Here is a 19,199-nt window from a genome sequence, read left to right as displayed (position 1 = left end):
TAAAACCCATGAAATATGTACAATATTAAAATTAAAAAAATTAGATTAAATTATTTATCATTGTATTGTCATCAATTTTGAATCGATTGTCAAGTTAATTTGTGCCACCAAGCCAATGAATACATTATTAATAATAAAAATCTTATTGTAAACGTATGTGTTTAGAAACTACAAATTTAAAATACAAATGTATGTTTAAAAATAGCATACAATAAATAATGAATGGTATGGTACGAAACTAATTAATAATAATAAATGAAATATATATGTTATTAAAATGAACAACATTAAATTAAGTTGTTTCTCATGATGTTGTCATCAATCTTAAGTCGGTATCGAGTTAATGTATGATACAAACTTAATCAAATACATTATTAATATATAAAATTGATGGAGATAATAAAGCGTACATAATAAAATTAAAATATATAAAAATATTACAATAAAACTTCATTGAGTAGTAAATTAAAATTTTACATATATAATTGGTATGGGTTCAAATCCCACTACATGCATATTTTTATTGGTTTTTAAAGTGAAAAATAAAAATATTTTGAATAATATTATTTATTTTGATTAGAGGAGGACATTTTCATAATTTTTTAATTGAACCAATTCAATTAGGAATTTAAATAATAATCAATAGAGTTGTCCATGGATCAAGCAGGGTTCTGGCCGAATATTTTAGGCCCAGTTGATAGGCTTGGGCCCAGACTGTATTAATTTTTTAAAAATATTTTATTATATAAAAAATTTTAAAAATAATATATCAAAATCACTAAAAATATTAAAACAAATGTTTCTCAAGAAATTCAAAATACATTAAAAAGTCTTTATACTAATATAGTTGCAACTAAAATAGTAGCAAAATTAACAATAAAATAAAGGTTCTAGACATGTATTTGGGTCGGGTCGGGGCCAAGCAAAAAAAAGAAAGCTTACTCGAGACTTGACCTGTTTAAAAAACGAATCTAATTTTTTGTCTAAACACATATATTTGTCTAAATACTCATTTTTCAGGCAAACCTTTAAACTTAATCGGATCACCCGCTATGGAAAACTCATTAATCAATTAGATATTTTTATTTTGTGTAGTCAAATTTATTCATATTTTGATTACATTGATTTATTGCAAGAAAACAAAAATCTAAGATATTTTTCCTTAGTATTTAAACAACCAATCAAATTATGATTGAATTTAAGAGTTCCACCTCAAAAGAAAAGTCAATAAAATTGATTTAATAAAAAATGAATTTTATGTTATTATTTTTGTGAAATTACGTTGTGACCCTTAATATATATTATTAAATTTAAGTTTAATTATTAAGTTGAGCTCAAATTTATATGTACGAGTTTAATTAATCGAGCTAAACTCAAGTTTATCAAGTATTTAAATTTGGTTTGATTTTATTATACACCTAGTATCACTTATCATTGAGTCTCAGCTCAATTGTGAGATTATCAAAACCTATTATTTTATAAACCAACAAAATACATACAAGAATTATAAAATTTAAACTCAAAATATTATAATTTTCACTACCTTGATTTTACCATCTCAATCAAAATAATATTTAATTTTTACAATTTTATATAAATTTGTTAGGTAAAAATTTTATTCATGTGCTATAATCTAATATATTTTAACTAATTATGAGATGTGAATTAAAGTTATTGGTGTGATAGAAAAAAAAAAAGCTTGCAGTGATTTTAAATTTTCAATTTAAGAATTAAACCTTAGAAATCCTTCGTCCTTATCTTCAAAAATATAATTATAATATTTAATTTTTATTTACTATTAAAACCATACATCACATTTAATTTATTTTTACTCCAAATATGGAATGTAATTGGTGAAAATTTAAAGAACTTAATAATATATGGAAAAGAAGTTATTGATGGTGGGAAATGTTGGTAGTTAATAAAACATGGTAGGCTTTTTTTTCTTTAAAAAGTGAATTTAAACTAAAAATAATAAAAAGACATAATAATTAAACATATAAATATCTTGATGAAGACGCTCATAATTATATTAAAAATATTAATATCATAATTTACAACTTAGATTTATTTTTATAATGATTGATATTTGATTAAGTCATCACATTTTAAGTTGATTAAATTTTAATTCAGTTGATATGTTATTATTACAGCAATTAGAAAAATGTGTTTGAATGTGTTTTAAGTACAGATTTTATTCTAATTTAAAGATTTGAAGGATTATGAGTAAAAGTAGACATTGTGTCAAAACTTAAAAGATTTTATTTATTATTTATTTTTAACTTTTGATCTTAATATTTTTATTCATTGTTTTTCAAATAAAACAGTTAATTAATTAACTAACTATATTTTTTGTACTATGTCTAAATTATGTATAACCATCAAATTTTAAAGTAAAAGATTTTAAGTTGGAATCAGTATCTTTTATATTATAACAATAATATCAATTAAATAAAGATTCAAAACTACAATTACTTAATTGGACTTTTATATGGTCTTACAACTACAATTGGTTATTATTATTATTATTATTATTATTATTATTATTATTATTATTATTATTATTATTATTATTATTATTATTATTATTATTATTACATAAGAGAGCAATTAAGATCATGTTGATTTAATCTTGGTAAACTTGTAAGTGATTATAAGAATCAATGTTATATATTAAAGCGATAAGAAGAAAAATAAATTTTAATTTAATTTCACAATTTATATTTATTTGGTATTAATTTTTCCTAATTGGTATTTAAACGTAGGAAACACAAGTTAACATAGTATTTTTATATATATATATTAGACTAACATGGTTAAAATATATTAATATGGTGTTAACAATTAATAACATAATGACACGTGACAAAAAAAATACTTCATAAAAAATTATAACTTTTGCCATGCGTCAAAATGTAAGCCTCTCATCTATCACTATTCTATTGGTAATTAATGTCATGTCAATGCTATGTTAGTGTATTTTAATAGTGTTAGTCAAGTACCAAGTTGACTTATGAATTTTAAGTTTAAATACTAGTTAAGAAAAAAAATACCAAATAGATAAAAATTGACAAGTTTAGATACTTTTGTATATATTAACCCTACTTTTAATTTCATATAATTTTAAACAAATTAATATTTTGCGGATAAAGTAAAATTTTCCATTTTGGTGGTTGAACATTAATGTCGAAAATTGTAGTTTTGATTTCCTTAACATATATAGTACTTTAAAATTATGTTACGTTATCATTTTAATTTTTTAATTTAAATTTTTAAGTATAAAATTATTTTTAAAAAATGAAGTGAATATATGATACATTCCAGGACTAAATTGAAAAAATTATGATAAAGTTAAGTCCAAAAATTAAACATTATTTTATCCCAATATTTTTTAAACCTTCAAACTTTGTTGCATCATATAATTAATCTTAAATTTTTGGAGGTAAGTGATTTTTAATGTAATGTAGGAATGTTTTATTTACTTGGTTAAATTGTTGCGGAATTTACGGTAGACATAAAATTGGAATTGTACTTAACATTGGGGGAGAACTAAAAATAGTAGGAAATCAGAGACAAAATGTAGAAAAAGAAAAGTGACCATGCGGGGTATAAAAAGCAGACAACTAAGGCTGTTGCAGAGCATTTAAGCCAATGGGAATTCGACAACTCTTTTGATCAAACCATTCTTGTTTCTGAATACCACCTCAAATACCACTCTACACTGTACCTATATATACACACGCAGATTTACACCATTTCTTTCGCAACCTGCCCGAACATACCCTTATAACTCTCCTTCCGCTGTCAGTCGTATAAAGAGAAAGAAATGGGAAGGGGTAGGGTTCAACTGAAGAGAATAGAGAATAAGATCAACAGGCAAGTGACGTTTTCGAAACGAAGGTCGGGTTTGTTGAAGAAAGCCCATGAAATCTCTGTGCTTTGTGATGCTCAAGTCGCTTTGATGGTCTTCTCTTCTAAAGGCAAACTCTTTGAATACGCGACTGAGTCTTGGTACGATTCCTTTTTCATTTTTAATTTCTTCTTGTTATTTTTATGCTCAAGTTGGATGAATGAATATGGTGTTTAAAACATAAAAGAAGAGAATAATAATGCAGAAAAGAAGAAGACACACAGTGAAAGGCTCTTTGTTAGGGTTCAATCTCAAGAGTTTGTAAGAAGTAAAGGGGAAAAAAGGTGAATGTTATTTGCAGTCAAGTAGTGGCTGGTATAGTCGTAGATATAAGTTTGGAGGGTAAGGGAAATTTTAAATGCAGTGAATCACTTCAATTTCAGTGGAGGAGAGGTGAGGGTCCAATCTAGTAATTGAGAGTGAAAATACTTTATTTCATTTCTTTAATGTTTTTTTTTACTCAAAATACTATCATCATTATCTTAATTACCACAAATATTCACCTTTGCAATCCAAACACACACTCTATTAATTTTGAATTTACCTCTCACTTCAATTATTAATTTTAACATCATCATATTTTCAATCTGACCGCCTATCACAATATTTTCAGCTTTGTCTCATCAGGGATGAACCAAATTCTAGACTTCAATCTTTTCTTATTTTTATTTTTTGCTCAACTGCTAAAAATGTCTCTCATCTTTTGAAAAATCAATTAATTCAAACTCAGCTTTTCATATTAAAATTATATTGGACTAACAGTTTTCATCTTAAATTATTAAAAATTCCAAGTCTAAAATGAATTTGGACAAATGAACGTCTAAGTTCGTCTGAATTTAGACATCCATTTTATCTATATTCTTTTGGACATAATTTTAAAATTATAAAAATAAAAATATTAAATAATTATAAATTATATTATAAAAATAAAGTGAAAATAATTATAAAACATTTGATTCTATTATAAACATAATTATAAATTCTATTATAAATAAACATGTTTTTTAAAAATAAAAAAATATCATTAACAAATAATTACTATTGGTAGATATAAATAATAAATAATTTTAAAAAAATCTATACATAAAATTGGATTTCAACGTCACGATTAACGCTTTTGTTTTCTTCATGTGACCCAAACACATGATTACATAAACGACTCTTTATTTTTAAATGTCATTAATAATAATAATGATAAAATCATGTGAATTAAGGATAATATCATTGTTTAAACAAGGGTGATAATGATGATCTCCGGATAATATAAAAGATGGAATAATGCTAGTTATTATTATTATTTTCGATACTGTGTTTATTTTTCCCTTATATAGTTCTTTTAATATTGAAATTGAAAGAAAAATATGTTTAAATACATTCAAATCTATTACTGTAATAATAACAATGCTAATTAAGTTAAAACTCGATTAATAAAATTAAAAAGAATGCAAAATAACATAAAAAGCAACGTACCAACCCATACATTTACAAAATCAAACGCAACAACAATCCACACAATATAACTTAGCAAAAATTAAAAATACTTAAAATTAGCTAAAAAAAATTCAATCACAATAATGTTAATCTTCTTTGGTATTAGAATTATAAATCATTTATCATATATTGTGTATTGACATAAATAAGGAAATAATCCGTTCTTGAGTAGTTAGGTTATTCACAATTGTCAGAAACATCAAAAATAATTTATTTGAAGGTTTACTTACAAATTATTATTCATAATATTCCATATTATTTAATTTAAAGAAAAGGCAAAGGAAAGTCCAACTTTGTTAAAAATGCAAATATGAAAATTTTATAAGAATTTCTTTTATAAAATAAGCACAAAATTTATTTCCAAGAATTATAAACTTTTGGTCAACATTTACTCAAATAACCTAATTACTAATAATATATATAATCTTTATTAATTTCTGGTTTAATTTAAAAGACATAAAAAAAACAAGTATAATTTTTCATTCTTCTTATTACAATTCTCGAAATTTCTTTGAAAAATATTTCTATGAAAATAACGTAAACCAATATTTTTTTTTTTACAATAGTTGGGTTACTCCTCACAATATACAAATAATATATTATAAAGTAATTTATAAATAATATACTATTTATGAAATCTTAAAATTTTAAAATTTCCTCAAAATTAGTTCACACAATCAACCCGTTATGGGTAAAAAAACTTAGTTTTAAAAATTATAAATAAAAATTAAGGTTAGCTTGTTACACTATTTTTGAAAAATGACTTACTTTTTTAGAAAAGTTTTCTCTAGTATTTGGATAAATCTATGTCAAATATTTAATGTTATTTGGTGAATTTCTTGAAAATATTTTATAAAAGTTATTTTAATTAAACAAACATACATTTGAAATTTTTTATCTTGCCATTGTTTAATTGAATTTATTTTATATCTATAATTTTATATTTTATATTTTATATTTTTTGCATATAATATTACTCAATTATTAAACTAGAATATTAACATTCATAAATTGAAAACAACTAAAGCGAATAAATGATTCCTAATTGTGTTATAAAAAACAAAAAAAAGAGTAAAGATTGAATAATAATACATTAACTTCCAAACAAAAATTAATATTACATAACATTAAATTAATAATATTATCTAACTGCATAATTAGTAGTACACCACATGATGATTACAATATTTGTTTAAATAATTAATTAGCTTAAAAATAATAGAATAAAGATTAAATAAAAGCTAATTCATTATTATTCAATTAGTAGAATAAAGGGGCTTAGATTTATGGTAAAATCGTACAACATGAAGACAATTAGGGAGACGCTATTATTAAGGCTCCAAGCTTTTAGCTTCAAAATTCAAGCAAGTGATTGGTTATTTTCTTGTAAATTTTATTTATTTGAGGTCATAGGAGCTTGATTTAGCTAGCCCATTTACTAATTTGTAAAATTGTTGAAGTTTTAAAAATGTTGTCATTGTTGATTTCTTGAAGTTTTAGGTGTTAAGTTGATAGATTTTAAGCTTAGATGTGAGAAAGAATTAAATTGTAAACCTTAATTGATAGTTTTGCACATTAGGGACTAAACTAAATAAAATGTAAAATTGAATGTAAAAAGAAGAAATAGGAGGTATCTAATGTATAACAGTGAAATCATAATTCAATTTGAAGCTTTAAATTGAAAGTTATGTTAGTCCCGATTTTAGGGGCTAAATTAAATAAATTGTAAAATTTGTATAAATTGATAATTGAATGTGAATTGATTGATTATTGATAGTGCTATATATTTTATGTTAATACGTAGCTAAGGTCAATTGGAAAAAGTCCGAAGACATTTTGATAAATATAGCCTTATTAGTTTGTAAAATGTTTTATTGAAAAAATTTTGGTAAGACATTTTATGAGAATAAAGAGGTAATTTTACGTTGACTAAAAAACTTTTTACGTTGACCATCCTACATCGAAAAAGATCAAAAATATTTTCCAAGAAAACTTTTATTTGAAATATTGTCCAAAAACTCGTTATTTTTATAATCTTAAAATCTTTCACAAAATTTTAATAAATTTTGTATATTTTTCAGAAAATTTAACTTCCTTTTTAATTTAAAAATTACATTGAAAATCAACTTCAACCGGATATCTAAATTGAAATAAAGTTGAGTATTTATTTATTACTTGAAATTTTAATGAGTTTATATATTTTTGAATGCTTTATTATTGTTGACTTAAATTGTTACATCAACATCATAATACATTAATGGTGAATTGATGCATTTTGAACGTCTTAAGATTTAATTGAGTACAACTTTTCTAAAAAAAAAGACGATGAATTGATATTTTTTCGAAAAAGTATTTTTTTAACCCGTTTAAGGTTTTTTTTATATTTTTAAATTTTTGATGACCATCTTTTATTTCTTGTGTAGCATGGAAAGAATCCTTGAACGATATGAAAGATACTCGTTTACAGAAATCCAATGTGCTACAGATGAAATTCAACAAAATGTAAACTCAACCCTCCTAAACTTCATTTGCAAATCTTTTTTTTTTTAACATGCTTTTTTTGGTTTCATTTTGAAAGGGGATGTTCATGGATCAAACCATGAAAAATTTGAAGACACCAAATCTGTTCTACTTGTTAACTTGGGATGATTTCAATATGTTCTTTTACAGGGAAACTGGACCTGGGAACATGCAAAACTTAAAACTAGAATGGAGACTTTACAAAGAAACCTGAGGTACCCCCAATGGCTTCAAATTTCAAATACATTCAAGGCATGCATCTTTCTCTTTTACTAAAATAATTAATTATATTTCTAGGCATTACGAAGGAGAAGATATCCAGAATTTGAGTCTTAGAGAGCTTCAAAATTTGGAGCAACAACTTGATTCTGCCCTTAAACGCATAAGATCCAAAAAGGTTTAAATCACTCCAGCAATATATTTATTAAAACATTATTTTCCTTAGTGTAAAAGATTTTCATGATTTATATTTTAAATTGGTCCAATATTTTATCGTATTGATTAAAAATAGCGTCTCAACCACATAAACAATTAGGGGTGAATTCAAAAATCTTTTAAATAGACCATTTTTCATTTTTGAAGAGTCAAGTCCCTGCTTGCCTTTAAATTTGCCCCTCTAGTTAAAATTTTTTAATAAACTCAAAATTTGAATATCAAATCTTACTTTTGTACGAGAAGTTATGTATGCATGCATATAATTTTGTTTATAATTCTGCAGCGACATAACTTGGCTGTTGATAATGTTTAACTCGCAGAATCAACTTATGGTTGAATCAATTTCTGAGCTTCAGAAAAAGGTATGCCATGGTTTCTCTTATAAATATCTAATTTCTGAGCTCATTTTAAATATTCTACTAAATCAAAAATGTCAAAACCAGCTTTTATTGTATTATTTTAACATATATTGTGCTCTGATTTTTTCATTATTTCTTTTTAAAGAATCCGACACCTTATATTAAAAATATATCAGACATGATATAGGATATAATTCTCTAATAACTCTACAAATATATGAAAAATCTCATATTCCTGTCTAATACGAATCCATGTCTTATAGAAATATCCAAATCCAAGTAGCATATATATGGAATTATGAACTTGAGCTAGCTTGATTTGTTCCATATGCAGGACAAAGAACTGCAAGAACAGAATAACATACTTGCAAAGAAGGTAAAAAATTAACCAAATGTAATTTCTGTGAAGCTGATGAGTTTTTTATTTTTTATTTTTTTTAGCTTATTTATTGTGTAAGTTGTACTTAAAATGCCGTTCTTTAGCTGAAGGAGAAGGAGAAAACTAATGTGGAGCAGGCACATTGGCAGCTGAACAACAATTGCCAAGATTCATCCTCCATGCTTCTGCCCCTTAACATCAGGTCTGTCTCTCAATGCTATTGATGGCAGAGGTGATATCAATCTGACTGTTTACCGAGAATCGGTGATTTATTCGGTTTGATAAGTCAATAAATCCATTAAAAAATAGATTTGTTAGTTGAATCAATTTAATTAAAAATCGGCAACTGATCAATTGGGCTAGTTGAATTAAAAATTTGTGGTTTGTTCATTTAGTAGAATCATTAAATTAAAAATTAGTCATTTTTTCCCTACTAAAATTATTTTAAAATTCAAATTTCTCATAATGATATCATATATTGAAGTGATTAACTAAATTGGTGCCATGCATGCATTGCGACAGCTCCAATGGAAGGGAGAAGGAAGATAAAGAAACCACCAACAGTGGCGTCTTGTTGCCATGGATGATTCGCCACCACCTTGAATAACCTAAACAAATAATGGAGACTCTTTTTATTTTTAGTAAGTCTTTAATATGTATTATATGTTTATTTTGATGAATAGATACAAACATACTCAACACTTTGATGTGTGTAGAGTAGTACAACTGTTGATGTAATTATTAAGTGATATATGAATATTATATATAATTGTTATATTCTTACCCAATTTCTACAGTTGGTGATGTAAGAAGTCACTTGAGAAGTACCTTTAGACGGCTTTTCGCTTTTCACTACACGATTGGTCTTCCGGTGTCTAGCCACTTGCGTGCCTTAGACTTTCCATAAGTCTAATTATCCTGGGCTACATGCTATTACCGAGACCTCTATTATGACACATGTTATTAGTGGGTACGCACTTATCATTAAGAGAGAATATTAAGAGACCATTAAGACCTAACAATCTCGTATTACATTAACTAAGGGAACGTCAAACCAGGCTTTCCCTTGATGACAATAAACACAAAACGGATTTGCCACCTAGTTGACCACATTAGTGGGCCACCACTCGTATTGTCGGTGATAGGACACTACTGGTCATGAGGACCTTTCCCTTATTTACCCTGGGGCACGAATAAGAAAGGATCTTTTTCCCTTTAAGTTACCCTAAGCATTTTGCCCAACTATAGTCTTCTCCCCTTAACTCCCTTACTTTGGCTTTTTGCCTAACTTAGGTGAATCGAACCCTTGTCTCCATCATCATCTCCTTTCTCTCTCTTCCCCTTGTTGAACATTTGTACCTACAATTGATGCAGTGAGCGTGAATCAAACCATGACTCCTTCAATTGATAACCCTACTAACCCAACAAACACTACAACAGAGCTTCCTTCAAACCAAATAAAGACTCAACCACCCGCTTCGGTTATGGAGCAACCAACCCTCAATCCTTGACCAAATGACACCATACCAGTCTTAGCCTCCACTTAGTGCTTTATCCTCTTTCCCTAGAGCAGTGGCGAATCTAGAGGTGGGCTAGCATGGGCCTCGACCCCCCTAAAATGTAAAATTACTATTTAAGCTCTTAAATTAAAAAAAATTAAACTAGTAAATGTAAAATTGTACTTTGCCCCCCTAAAATTATAAAAATTTGATTTAATCCTTTAAAAATTATAAGATATAGACAATAAAAAATTAAAATTTCATTCGTCCCCCCTAAAAGATTATGCTGGCCTCGCGCCTACCTTAGAGACACTCTCCTGTTAAAAACAGATTTGGTTTGAAAACAGTTTTCTTGCACAGCGAAAAAAAAATGAAAATTGAGTCAGTTTGTGATGTTTATAGCAATAAACCCTTTACTGAAATCACATATGTGTTTTCGACTAGACAAATCCTTGTCTTTCTTGGCTTTCAACCGAACAACCTTTTCCACTATTCTCGTACCACGAACTACTTCGAGTGTGGGCTCAAACAATTCGAATCAATCATAGAACCGAAAATAGTTTACTTTACTTTTAGAGGGAAAACAAAATTCTTTCTAAAAAACTAGTAGAATTGCTATTTCGGACAATAGAACTAATACTTAGAGAATAAAGTCTCACTATTTTTAGGCAGAATAATAATATCTTAAAATTATATATTTAGCTCTACCGGTGCCATCTATTTATAGGAAGAAGAGTTTAAACCGTTGTTGAATTGTATAAGTCTATTTCAATAAAAAAACGAACTCCTAGTTTAACTAGGATTAGGTGGGGCAGCAACCCTAGTTAATTATACTAGGGTTTTCTATCCCTAACAATAACATGAAGGGCTTTTAGGCCTTTCCCCGTATCAATTCAATTACAAGTACTTTCTAAACTTTTAACCCAATCCAACCTAATAGTTGTTTTTCTATATCCCAAAATAAATATATTAAATTAGTAATTAATTTCCTAATTAAATAATTTTTCAACCTAATTATAATTCTGTTAAAACCATGATGACTTTACCATAAAAGAATATATGAGAAAATATATTTAATATTCCTACATTCAACAGATGCATTATGACCAATTAATTTATTTCCATTTTTGAACTTCAATTATTGAATTGATGAATAATAATTCAAAAAATCATAAATTCATTTTTTGGGTCATTTCCATTTAGAGAAAACCACATTCATTTCTAAATGTTTATCATTTCTCTGACTTTTCCATTTTTGTTAATTTGATTCAACTTGCAATTTATTTCTAGTTTCAACGAGCTATCGAAGGGACTGATTGGATATATGTGATTAAGGCTCAAATGATTTATTATTAAGTTCCAACTTTCCACCTATTAATTATAAACTCATTTAGTCACGAAGTCATTCCACTATAGTATCGTGACTGAGCTCTCCCTAATGACATACCATTACGAAAGCAACTCAATTAATGATCTTGCTGTAAGTGTGTTACCCTTATAAGATATTCTCAATCTCTTTGGGATAAATTCGTTCTCCTAATATGATCCTATTTTATTTCATAGTAACCATTGCATCTTCCTTCATGAAAAATCAATTACTATTAAGTTGTAATCAACTCATTCATCACAAAAACGAACAACCCGTGGCCACATTTACTTTTTATCAACCATGTACTTCCTATGAGAGGATATCGTTTACCCATATCTCGAGCTATGAATTCCACTGTCGTGAATGACACTACATATTGCAAAAGTCATATACCCAATGCATCAACTTTCAGTTCATTATCTATTTGAACTTAAACTTTTACTTACATCAAAGTATACGAGTCATGCATATATAGTTCTTCAGCCATTCAGGATTAAGGTATGCCACACTTTGAATATCACAAGTGAATAAATCTATAAAAGGATTTTGGATATATTCTTTTTGGGTCCTATATGATGTATTGCCAGTCCAGTCGGTCACATCTATATCTCTATCTTTTGAGAATCATCTGTTCTGACGTCTAAGACAAGAGATCTCCCCAATTGGACTTGATAGACGTCATATTAGTATTTCAATCGGTTTACTCATTTCCGATTAGACTAAGGATATGTTTAGGTTCATCCACTAATTTAAGCTGTTTTTTTGTATTACGATCCGACCACGTAATACCGCTTGGTATTAGTTCAAACATTAGACAATCAATGAGCTAATATTTGCTTCTATTTTGCTTTGCATGCAAAAATCACATGAAGAAATTATACAAAGTATATTAATGTAATCCATGAATTATTTTATTAACTAATTTCTTCGAAAAAATGACAAGTATACATAGATGAAAAATACTACATTTAGGGCACCAGATCCAACATCTCCCACCATACCATCGATACACTCTTCCACGTTGGTGGTTTAATCTACCTCTTTAGGTCACTTTTACCACCAATCCTATTGTCCAAGACTCTCAACACCAAAACTCTAATTCCCAACATAATCCTACGAGATTGATTTCATCCAAAAAAGTGGTCTGAGTATTTATAAAACTCCAGTCTAAGTTAACCCTACATAATCCTACGAGATTGATTTCAGATTCTCAAGTAACTTCAATTTTTTCTTTCAAATGATTGGATCTTCTCCATTATTCTAGAACTTACAGATCACACGATGTGTGGGCATTGTTCCAAACACAAGTATTGAATTAAAACTTTCTAAAGAAAAAAAAAAACTACTCCTAAGTATAGTTTCTCTTTTAGTTGAATGAGTGAATTGACAACTAAGGATTTTTATTTCTCATAAATTCATTAATTTTCATCGATCATCAATTCTTTCTCTTTAGCCAATATGAGATATTTATATAGAGAGATGATGTAACACCCTAAAAATCTCAATGTCACCAATAGGAGTATTACAAAAGATAATTAGCAAATTTTCCCAAAAAGTAAGTTTGTCAATTGAATAATGAGAGTAAATTCAAATTTTGACATTGGAAAGAAAGTATGAATAGTGAAATTTTAATAAAGATCAAATTGAAAATTAGTGAAAGATGGACTAAAGTGCAAATTTACCATTTTAGAAAAATGGGCAAAATTTTAAGAAATATTTTTATGAATTTGACATTGATATGAATTGGTAAGTGGGGTTGGAAATTTGAGATATGGACTAGATTGAAAAGGGATGAAAAGTATAGGGACTAAAGTGTAATTTTACCATTTATGAGAAAAGGGCTTGATTGCAATTATCCCATGAATAAATAACATTTACATAAGTAATCATTACTTAGGACATGTAAGTATGCCATGTGTCGAATGATAGAAAATGGTGAAATGACTATTTTACCCTTATGTCTTAAATACAACAAAAGATATTTTAAAGGGTAATTTGATCATTTTGTCATAAAATATTATTTTAAATTTTAAATTATAAAAAATATGATATTTCTATGAGAGAAATTATAGCCATTGAATTAAAATCATGTGACTAATGAGAACTTTTGATAAAATTAATTAAATAATTAAATGTTAAATAAAAAAGGAAAGAAAAATGATAGAAATATGAGGAGAAATATTCTCTTCCATAAAAGAACCACTAAAGTGGGATTCATGGAAAGAATAGAGTAGAGGAAAAAAGTTTTACATTTAATTTAATTTGATCCTTTTTTTTCATTTGCAACTTAAAATCTTTGAAATTTTCATGAAATTAAAGTGAGATTTCACACCAAAGTCTAATTCAAAGGTGTTCTTTCATATGAAACCAACCATGGAAGCATGAAAAAAAGATGGAAATGAGAGAAAACATGGGTAAATTATTTTATTATTATGTTATATTTATTTAATTGTATAATTTGATGTGAAATTGTAAGAATTAAGTATGCATAATTATTTTCTATGTTTAAAGTAATGAAAGTATATGTTTATGTATGAAGTGAAAGGTAAATGATATTATGAATAATTTGGTAGATGATTTTATGTGAATAATTGCAAGTAAGAAAGTGTGGATGATTTTACTATGAATATTTGAAATTAGAAATGATTATTTTGAATGATAATTATGTTAGAAGTGGTAAATATTTATTTTTACATTGTTTGGATGAATATGTATTAAGTGGTTAATTTGATAAGGAAAAATGACTAAATTGTAAAAAAGAAAAGTTTGAATTATGAGAATTGAGATATGGAAATATAGAATTTTGATGCATGAATTGTTTTGTGTGATTATGGGACATGAGAATTTGAAAAGAGAACATTGTTTTATAAGATTAAAGGTTGGTTACATGGACTAAATTGTAAAAATTTTAAAATATAGAAATTCTGGTAAAAAGGGACTGATTTGTAAAATATGGAAATTTGGACTATTTTTAGAAGGTATAAATTCTTTTTTAAGGATTAAATGATAGAATAGTGAAAATTTGGATTTTAGGGACTAAATTATAAAAATTACAAAATTGGAATTTTAGGGTTGTTTTTTAAAAACTGTTAAATTTGAAAGTCCATGGACTATTTTCTAATTTTGGAAAAAAATTAAGAATTAAATTGGACATAAAATATATTTACTTGTTAAATGAAATGTAACGCCCCAAAATATTTGTTTAGGTTTTTATATTTGTTTGACACAAATGTGTATCTGCTTCAATGGTTAAGTGTTCTGGGTGTGTGTGAGAAGTTCCAAGTTCAAGCCTTAGCTTTTAGCAAATTTTGGTATTTTTCTAACTTAAGCCATATACTTGCTCAGTGGGCTCATATTTAAATATCTGTAATTTCATATTAGAATGAGCCTGCTGGTTCAAGTGGTAAAGGAGTTGGGGGTTATGAGAATTAGCATCTTTTCTTTTTGCAAAATTTTCTCCCTCTTCCTAAGAAAAAAATCTGACGTTAGTCTTCTGTTCTCTATCATTCTTCCCTTCTCCAATTTGATTTCGAATTCTATTTATCGGCCGCCACCTCTGTTTTCTTTGCTATTCCTGTCTTCGTCGCACGTTCTGGTAAGTGAGGCTTTGCTGTGCTGTAACTTGTGCTTTTCCAATTTTGATTGGGGTTTTACTCATGTTTGGGAGGCAACAAATCAAGGAGTTCGCGATTATTCTTCTGCAGGATAGTAGCTACTTGTTTGGAGTGTTGGGGTAAGCGATAGGTGCTTAATTCGAGATATGATTGGTTTCGCGTTTTCGGTTTAATCGTGTGTAAAGATTAAATTTGAGTGTTGCTTTATAGACTTTTAGGTTTTGGAAAGCTCAGTAGTGGTTTCGCAACGAATCGATACTAAGTTTGTACCTGAAACGTAAAAAAAGGAATTCGGTGAAAGTTGAAATTGCAATCTGTCGACGCCACACGGCCGTGTGGTAGGTTGTGTGCAACAACACGGCCGTCTGATCGATGAAAGCCAGGCTGTGCATGGCCATGTGATGGCTAGGGTGTGGCCGTGTGGGCCACACAGGCAATGTCAAATTAAGCGTGTAGGCCCACACGGGCGTGTGATATTTGGGCCAGGCCGTGTGATCCGCATGGATAAGGCCAATCTGGGCGTATGGGCCCATTATACTGAAATTTTTCGTAGGGTCATACGGGTCGTCCTAATCGATTGTGGACCTACCGTAGGGTCGGTAAAGGCTTACTAACCCCAAAGCTATGTGTTCTGCTAGACTGATGTACTGTTCTGAGCATGTCTATGCCATGTATATCTATTATCTATTTTTATAAGCATGTTAAGTATGTATTATCTATAATTCTGTATGTATGTTCTGTTTTGTTACTGTTATTGGGTGGGATTGTTATAATAGAGGAAGTGTTTTGAAAGACAGTTTTGCCATGGCTGTGTATATCTGTTATGTGCCGCATCGCTATAATATGGTGTGTAAAGCTAGGTGGGTGTTTTAAATCCCATATGGTGTGTTAGGATGGTCGAAGATGGTGTGTAGAGGATGGAGGTAGGGTATTTGATTTCTGATGATGACTGTATATCTGTATTTGTATCTATATCTGAGATGGGCTTAGGCCCGAACATGCATCTGTGGCTGTAATGGGCTTAGGCCCGAATCTGTATCTGTCTGATTCTAATTTTCTAGTTGTGTGCATGCTTAATTCTATTGGGTTACATACTGAGTTTACGTAAACTCACTCCTATCTGTTTAATCCGTATAGGTAATCCACAGAGTTAGGCTGATCGGTGCTGAGGAGCCCCTCGGTGACCACGCGGATAGGTGCTGCGGAGCCCCTCGGTGACCACATGTTCGAACTTGTTATAAATACAATTACATTTTATGTTCTGGTTTAATCTGGGTTTATTTTATGTAATTTGGACTTTACGGACTATTTTATTTTAATTTGGGATAGACTGTGATTTCATGACTATATAACTGTAAAAACGTGGTATAACTCAGATTTTTCCAAAAGCACGGGTTTTCTAAAATCTTAAACGGATTTTACTAAAAGTTTTCTTTCAAAACAACGGGTTACTAAAAATAAGGTTTTCTAAAATGTGAACTATTTTCCTTAGACGTGGCGATTTTTTTAAGCTTCCACTAAAATTATATGTTTTGAAGTGAGTCATCTTTTTGAAGTTACAATTTGAATTAATGAAAGCAAATAAGGGTTTATGAGCTTAAAGTTTTATCAAGTTAGAGCCGTATTCAAAATTCCTTTTATGTGACATCGCCAGATTCGGCCATAACGTCTAGACCGAGTTTGGGGTGTTACGTTTAGTGGTATCAGAGTCAGGTTGTAAAACTCGGTTGTGGGTTTTGGGTTTCAAAATTTGTTTTTAAAGAATTGGTTTTCAAAAAGATTTTAAACATTCTAAAGTAACTATTTGGTACACCGAGTCTCCGGCGCCGATCATGTAAGTATTTCTGATAGAAAATTTTGGAAACATTATTGATAATATACTTGAAAACACTATAGTTAGTACACTCTGAATAGTGAAACAGTTCGAGACTAAAAATTTCGAAAACAACTTTGAACTTCTGATATTTTATGCATAAAATATTTGTTAATAAATATCGAAACTGATGCATAAAATTTTTGATATAAATAAAAATTTTAAGTAACAATGAGCGCACACGATATCAGTAGACATGATATTCGAGGCCGAGGTAGAGGCCGTAGCGCATTTCTGGCTCTGGACACTAGTGAGACACCTATGTCACCTGATACTGAGACTGGGTCTCAGAGTTGTTTGGCTGGGGACGACGCACTGTCCCAAGCCATGCTAAGGATATTGGAGCGGGTCCTTGGGCCCAATTCTGGATTTGGGGGTTGAGGGTCGGTAACTGAGCAACTCTGGTCTAATAGAGTTGAGTTGTTTACGGGTGCCACAAGAGTCGCCCCTAATGTGATTGAGTATTGGTTAGAGGCCATTGAGAGGATTATGAATGATTTGGACTGTTCCCCCGAGCAGGAATTGAAAGGGTACAGTCTCCTTACTTCGCGATGAAGCATATCAGTGGTGATTAACAGTTAAGGGGGGCACTCAGCTTGACCATCTGACTTGAGAGTTCTTTAAGACTACATTTCAGAGGCTAGAGTTTCTGAACCTCATGTAAGGTGACCAAACTGTAGCCGATTATGAGGCCGAATTTCTGAGGTTGAGCCACTATGCTTGAGGTATAGTGGCATCGAAATATGAGAGGTGTGTTCGGTTTGAGGACGGGCTGAAAGGTAATCTTAGGGTTTTAATTACTCCGTAGAGGGAGTATGAGTTTTCTGTTATGGTGGAGAAGGTGAAGATCGCCGAAGATGCTAAACACGCTGAGCGCCAGAATAAAGATAAGGAGAGAGGTAAAAACAAGAGGGATTTGGAGCCCTCGAGTTCTGTACAGAGGCCTAAGAAAAAGGTCAGATCTGAGAGGCCAGTTAGAGTGGGGACTTCTGCTGCTTCAGCTGAGTTGCAACCTTGTGGTGACTGTGGTAGGTGCCATCTAGGCGAGTGTTGGAGGAGGCAATCAGTTTTGTTTCTGAAAATCTAGGGTTATTGCTTGAGAGTACTTCTAGTGAGGTTACTGTGATAAGTCTGTTGGGGCAGTCAGTTTAGGTTAGTAAACTGTATAAGGATGTCCGGTTGGAGGTGCAAGGGGAGATATTTCTAGCTAATTTGATGGAGCTTCCATTTGGAGAGTTCGACCTGATTCTAGGTATAGACTGGTTAGTAGAGCACCGAGTTGGTTTGGACTACGCATCTAAGAGGGTTGTTCTAAAGACCAAGGATGATGCGGAGGTGGTTATGATTGGTGAGCGTTGAGACTATCTGTCGTATGTGATCTCTGCTCTAGTAGTTGAGAAATTGGTCTAGAAAGGATATGAAGCGTACTTGGCCTATGTAAGTGTTTTAGATTCTGAGGACTTTTCTGTTGGGAACATCAGAATAGTAGAGGACTTTTCGGATGTCTTTCCTGAGGAGTTACTAGGATTAGCATTGAATCAGAAAGTGGAATTTGAGATTGAGCTTCTTCCGGATACAACTCTGTTGTCCATCGCTCCCTACCATATGACACCGAAGGAGCTTACAGAGCTTAAGGCTGAACTGTAGGAACTTCTGGACTGTAGTTTCATTTATCCTAATGTGTCTTCTTAGAGAACACCAGTTGTATTTGTTAAGAAGAAGGATGAGACCATGAGGATGTGTATAGATT

General features: G+C 29.6%; 1 protein-coding gene across 5 annotated transcripts; it reads left to right on the top strand.

Annotated features, from left to right (window-relative positions):
* Positions 1-3,562: 3,562 nt before the first annotated feature.
* LOC108482186 (truncated transcription factor CAULIFLOWER A-like) lies at positions 3,563-9,882 on the top strand. 5 transcript variants are annotated; one of them, XM_017785304.2, is made up of 8 exons: positions 3,563-4,011; positions 7,825-7,903; positions 8,072-8,136; positions 8,219-8,318; positions 8,677-8,718; positions 9,050-9,091; positions 9,205-9,296; positions 9,617-9,882. In XM_017785304.2, the coding sequence occupies exons 1-8, from the start codon at positions 3,827-3,829 to the stop codon at positions 9,699-9,701; spliced, it is 690 nt and encodes a 229-aa protein (XP_017640793.1). In that variant the 5' UTR covers positions 3,563-3,826; the 3' UTR covers positions 9,702-9,882. The 5 variants fall into 5 exon arrangements, with proteins under 5 accessions (XP_017640793.1, XP_052883823.1, XP_052883820.1 ...); XM_017785303.2 differs by having other exon boundaries at positions 3,567-4,011; positions 9,199-9,296; XM_053027863.1 differs by lacking the exon at positions 8,219-8,318 and having other exon boundaries at positions 8,072-8,173.
* Positions 9,883-19,199: the final 9,317 nt, after the last annotated feature.

The sequence above is a fragment of the Gossypium arboreum genome, chromosome 1 (assembly GCF_025698485.1).
Source record: "Gossypium arboreum isolate Shixiya-1 chromosome 1, ASM2569848v2, whole genome shotgun sequence".
Classification (NCBI taxonomy): domain Eukaryota; kingdom Viridiplantae; phylum Streptophyta; class Magnoliopsida; order Malvales; family Malvaceae; genus Gossypium; species Gossypium arboreum.
This window is presented reverse-complemented; position numbering and strand designations above follow the sequence as displayed.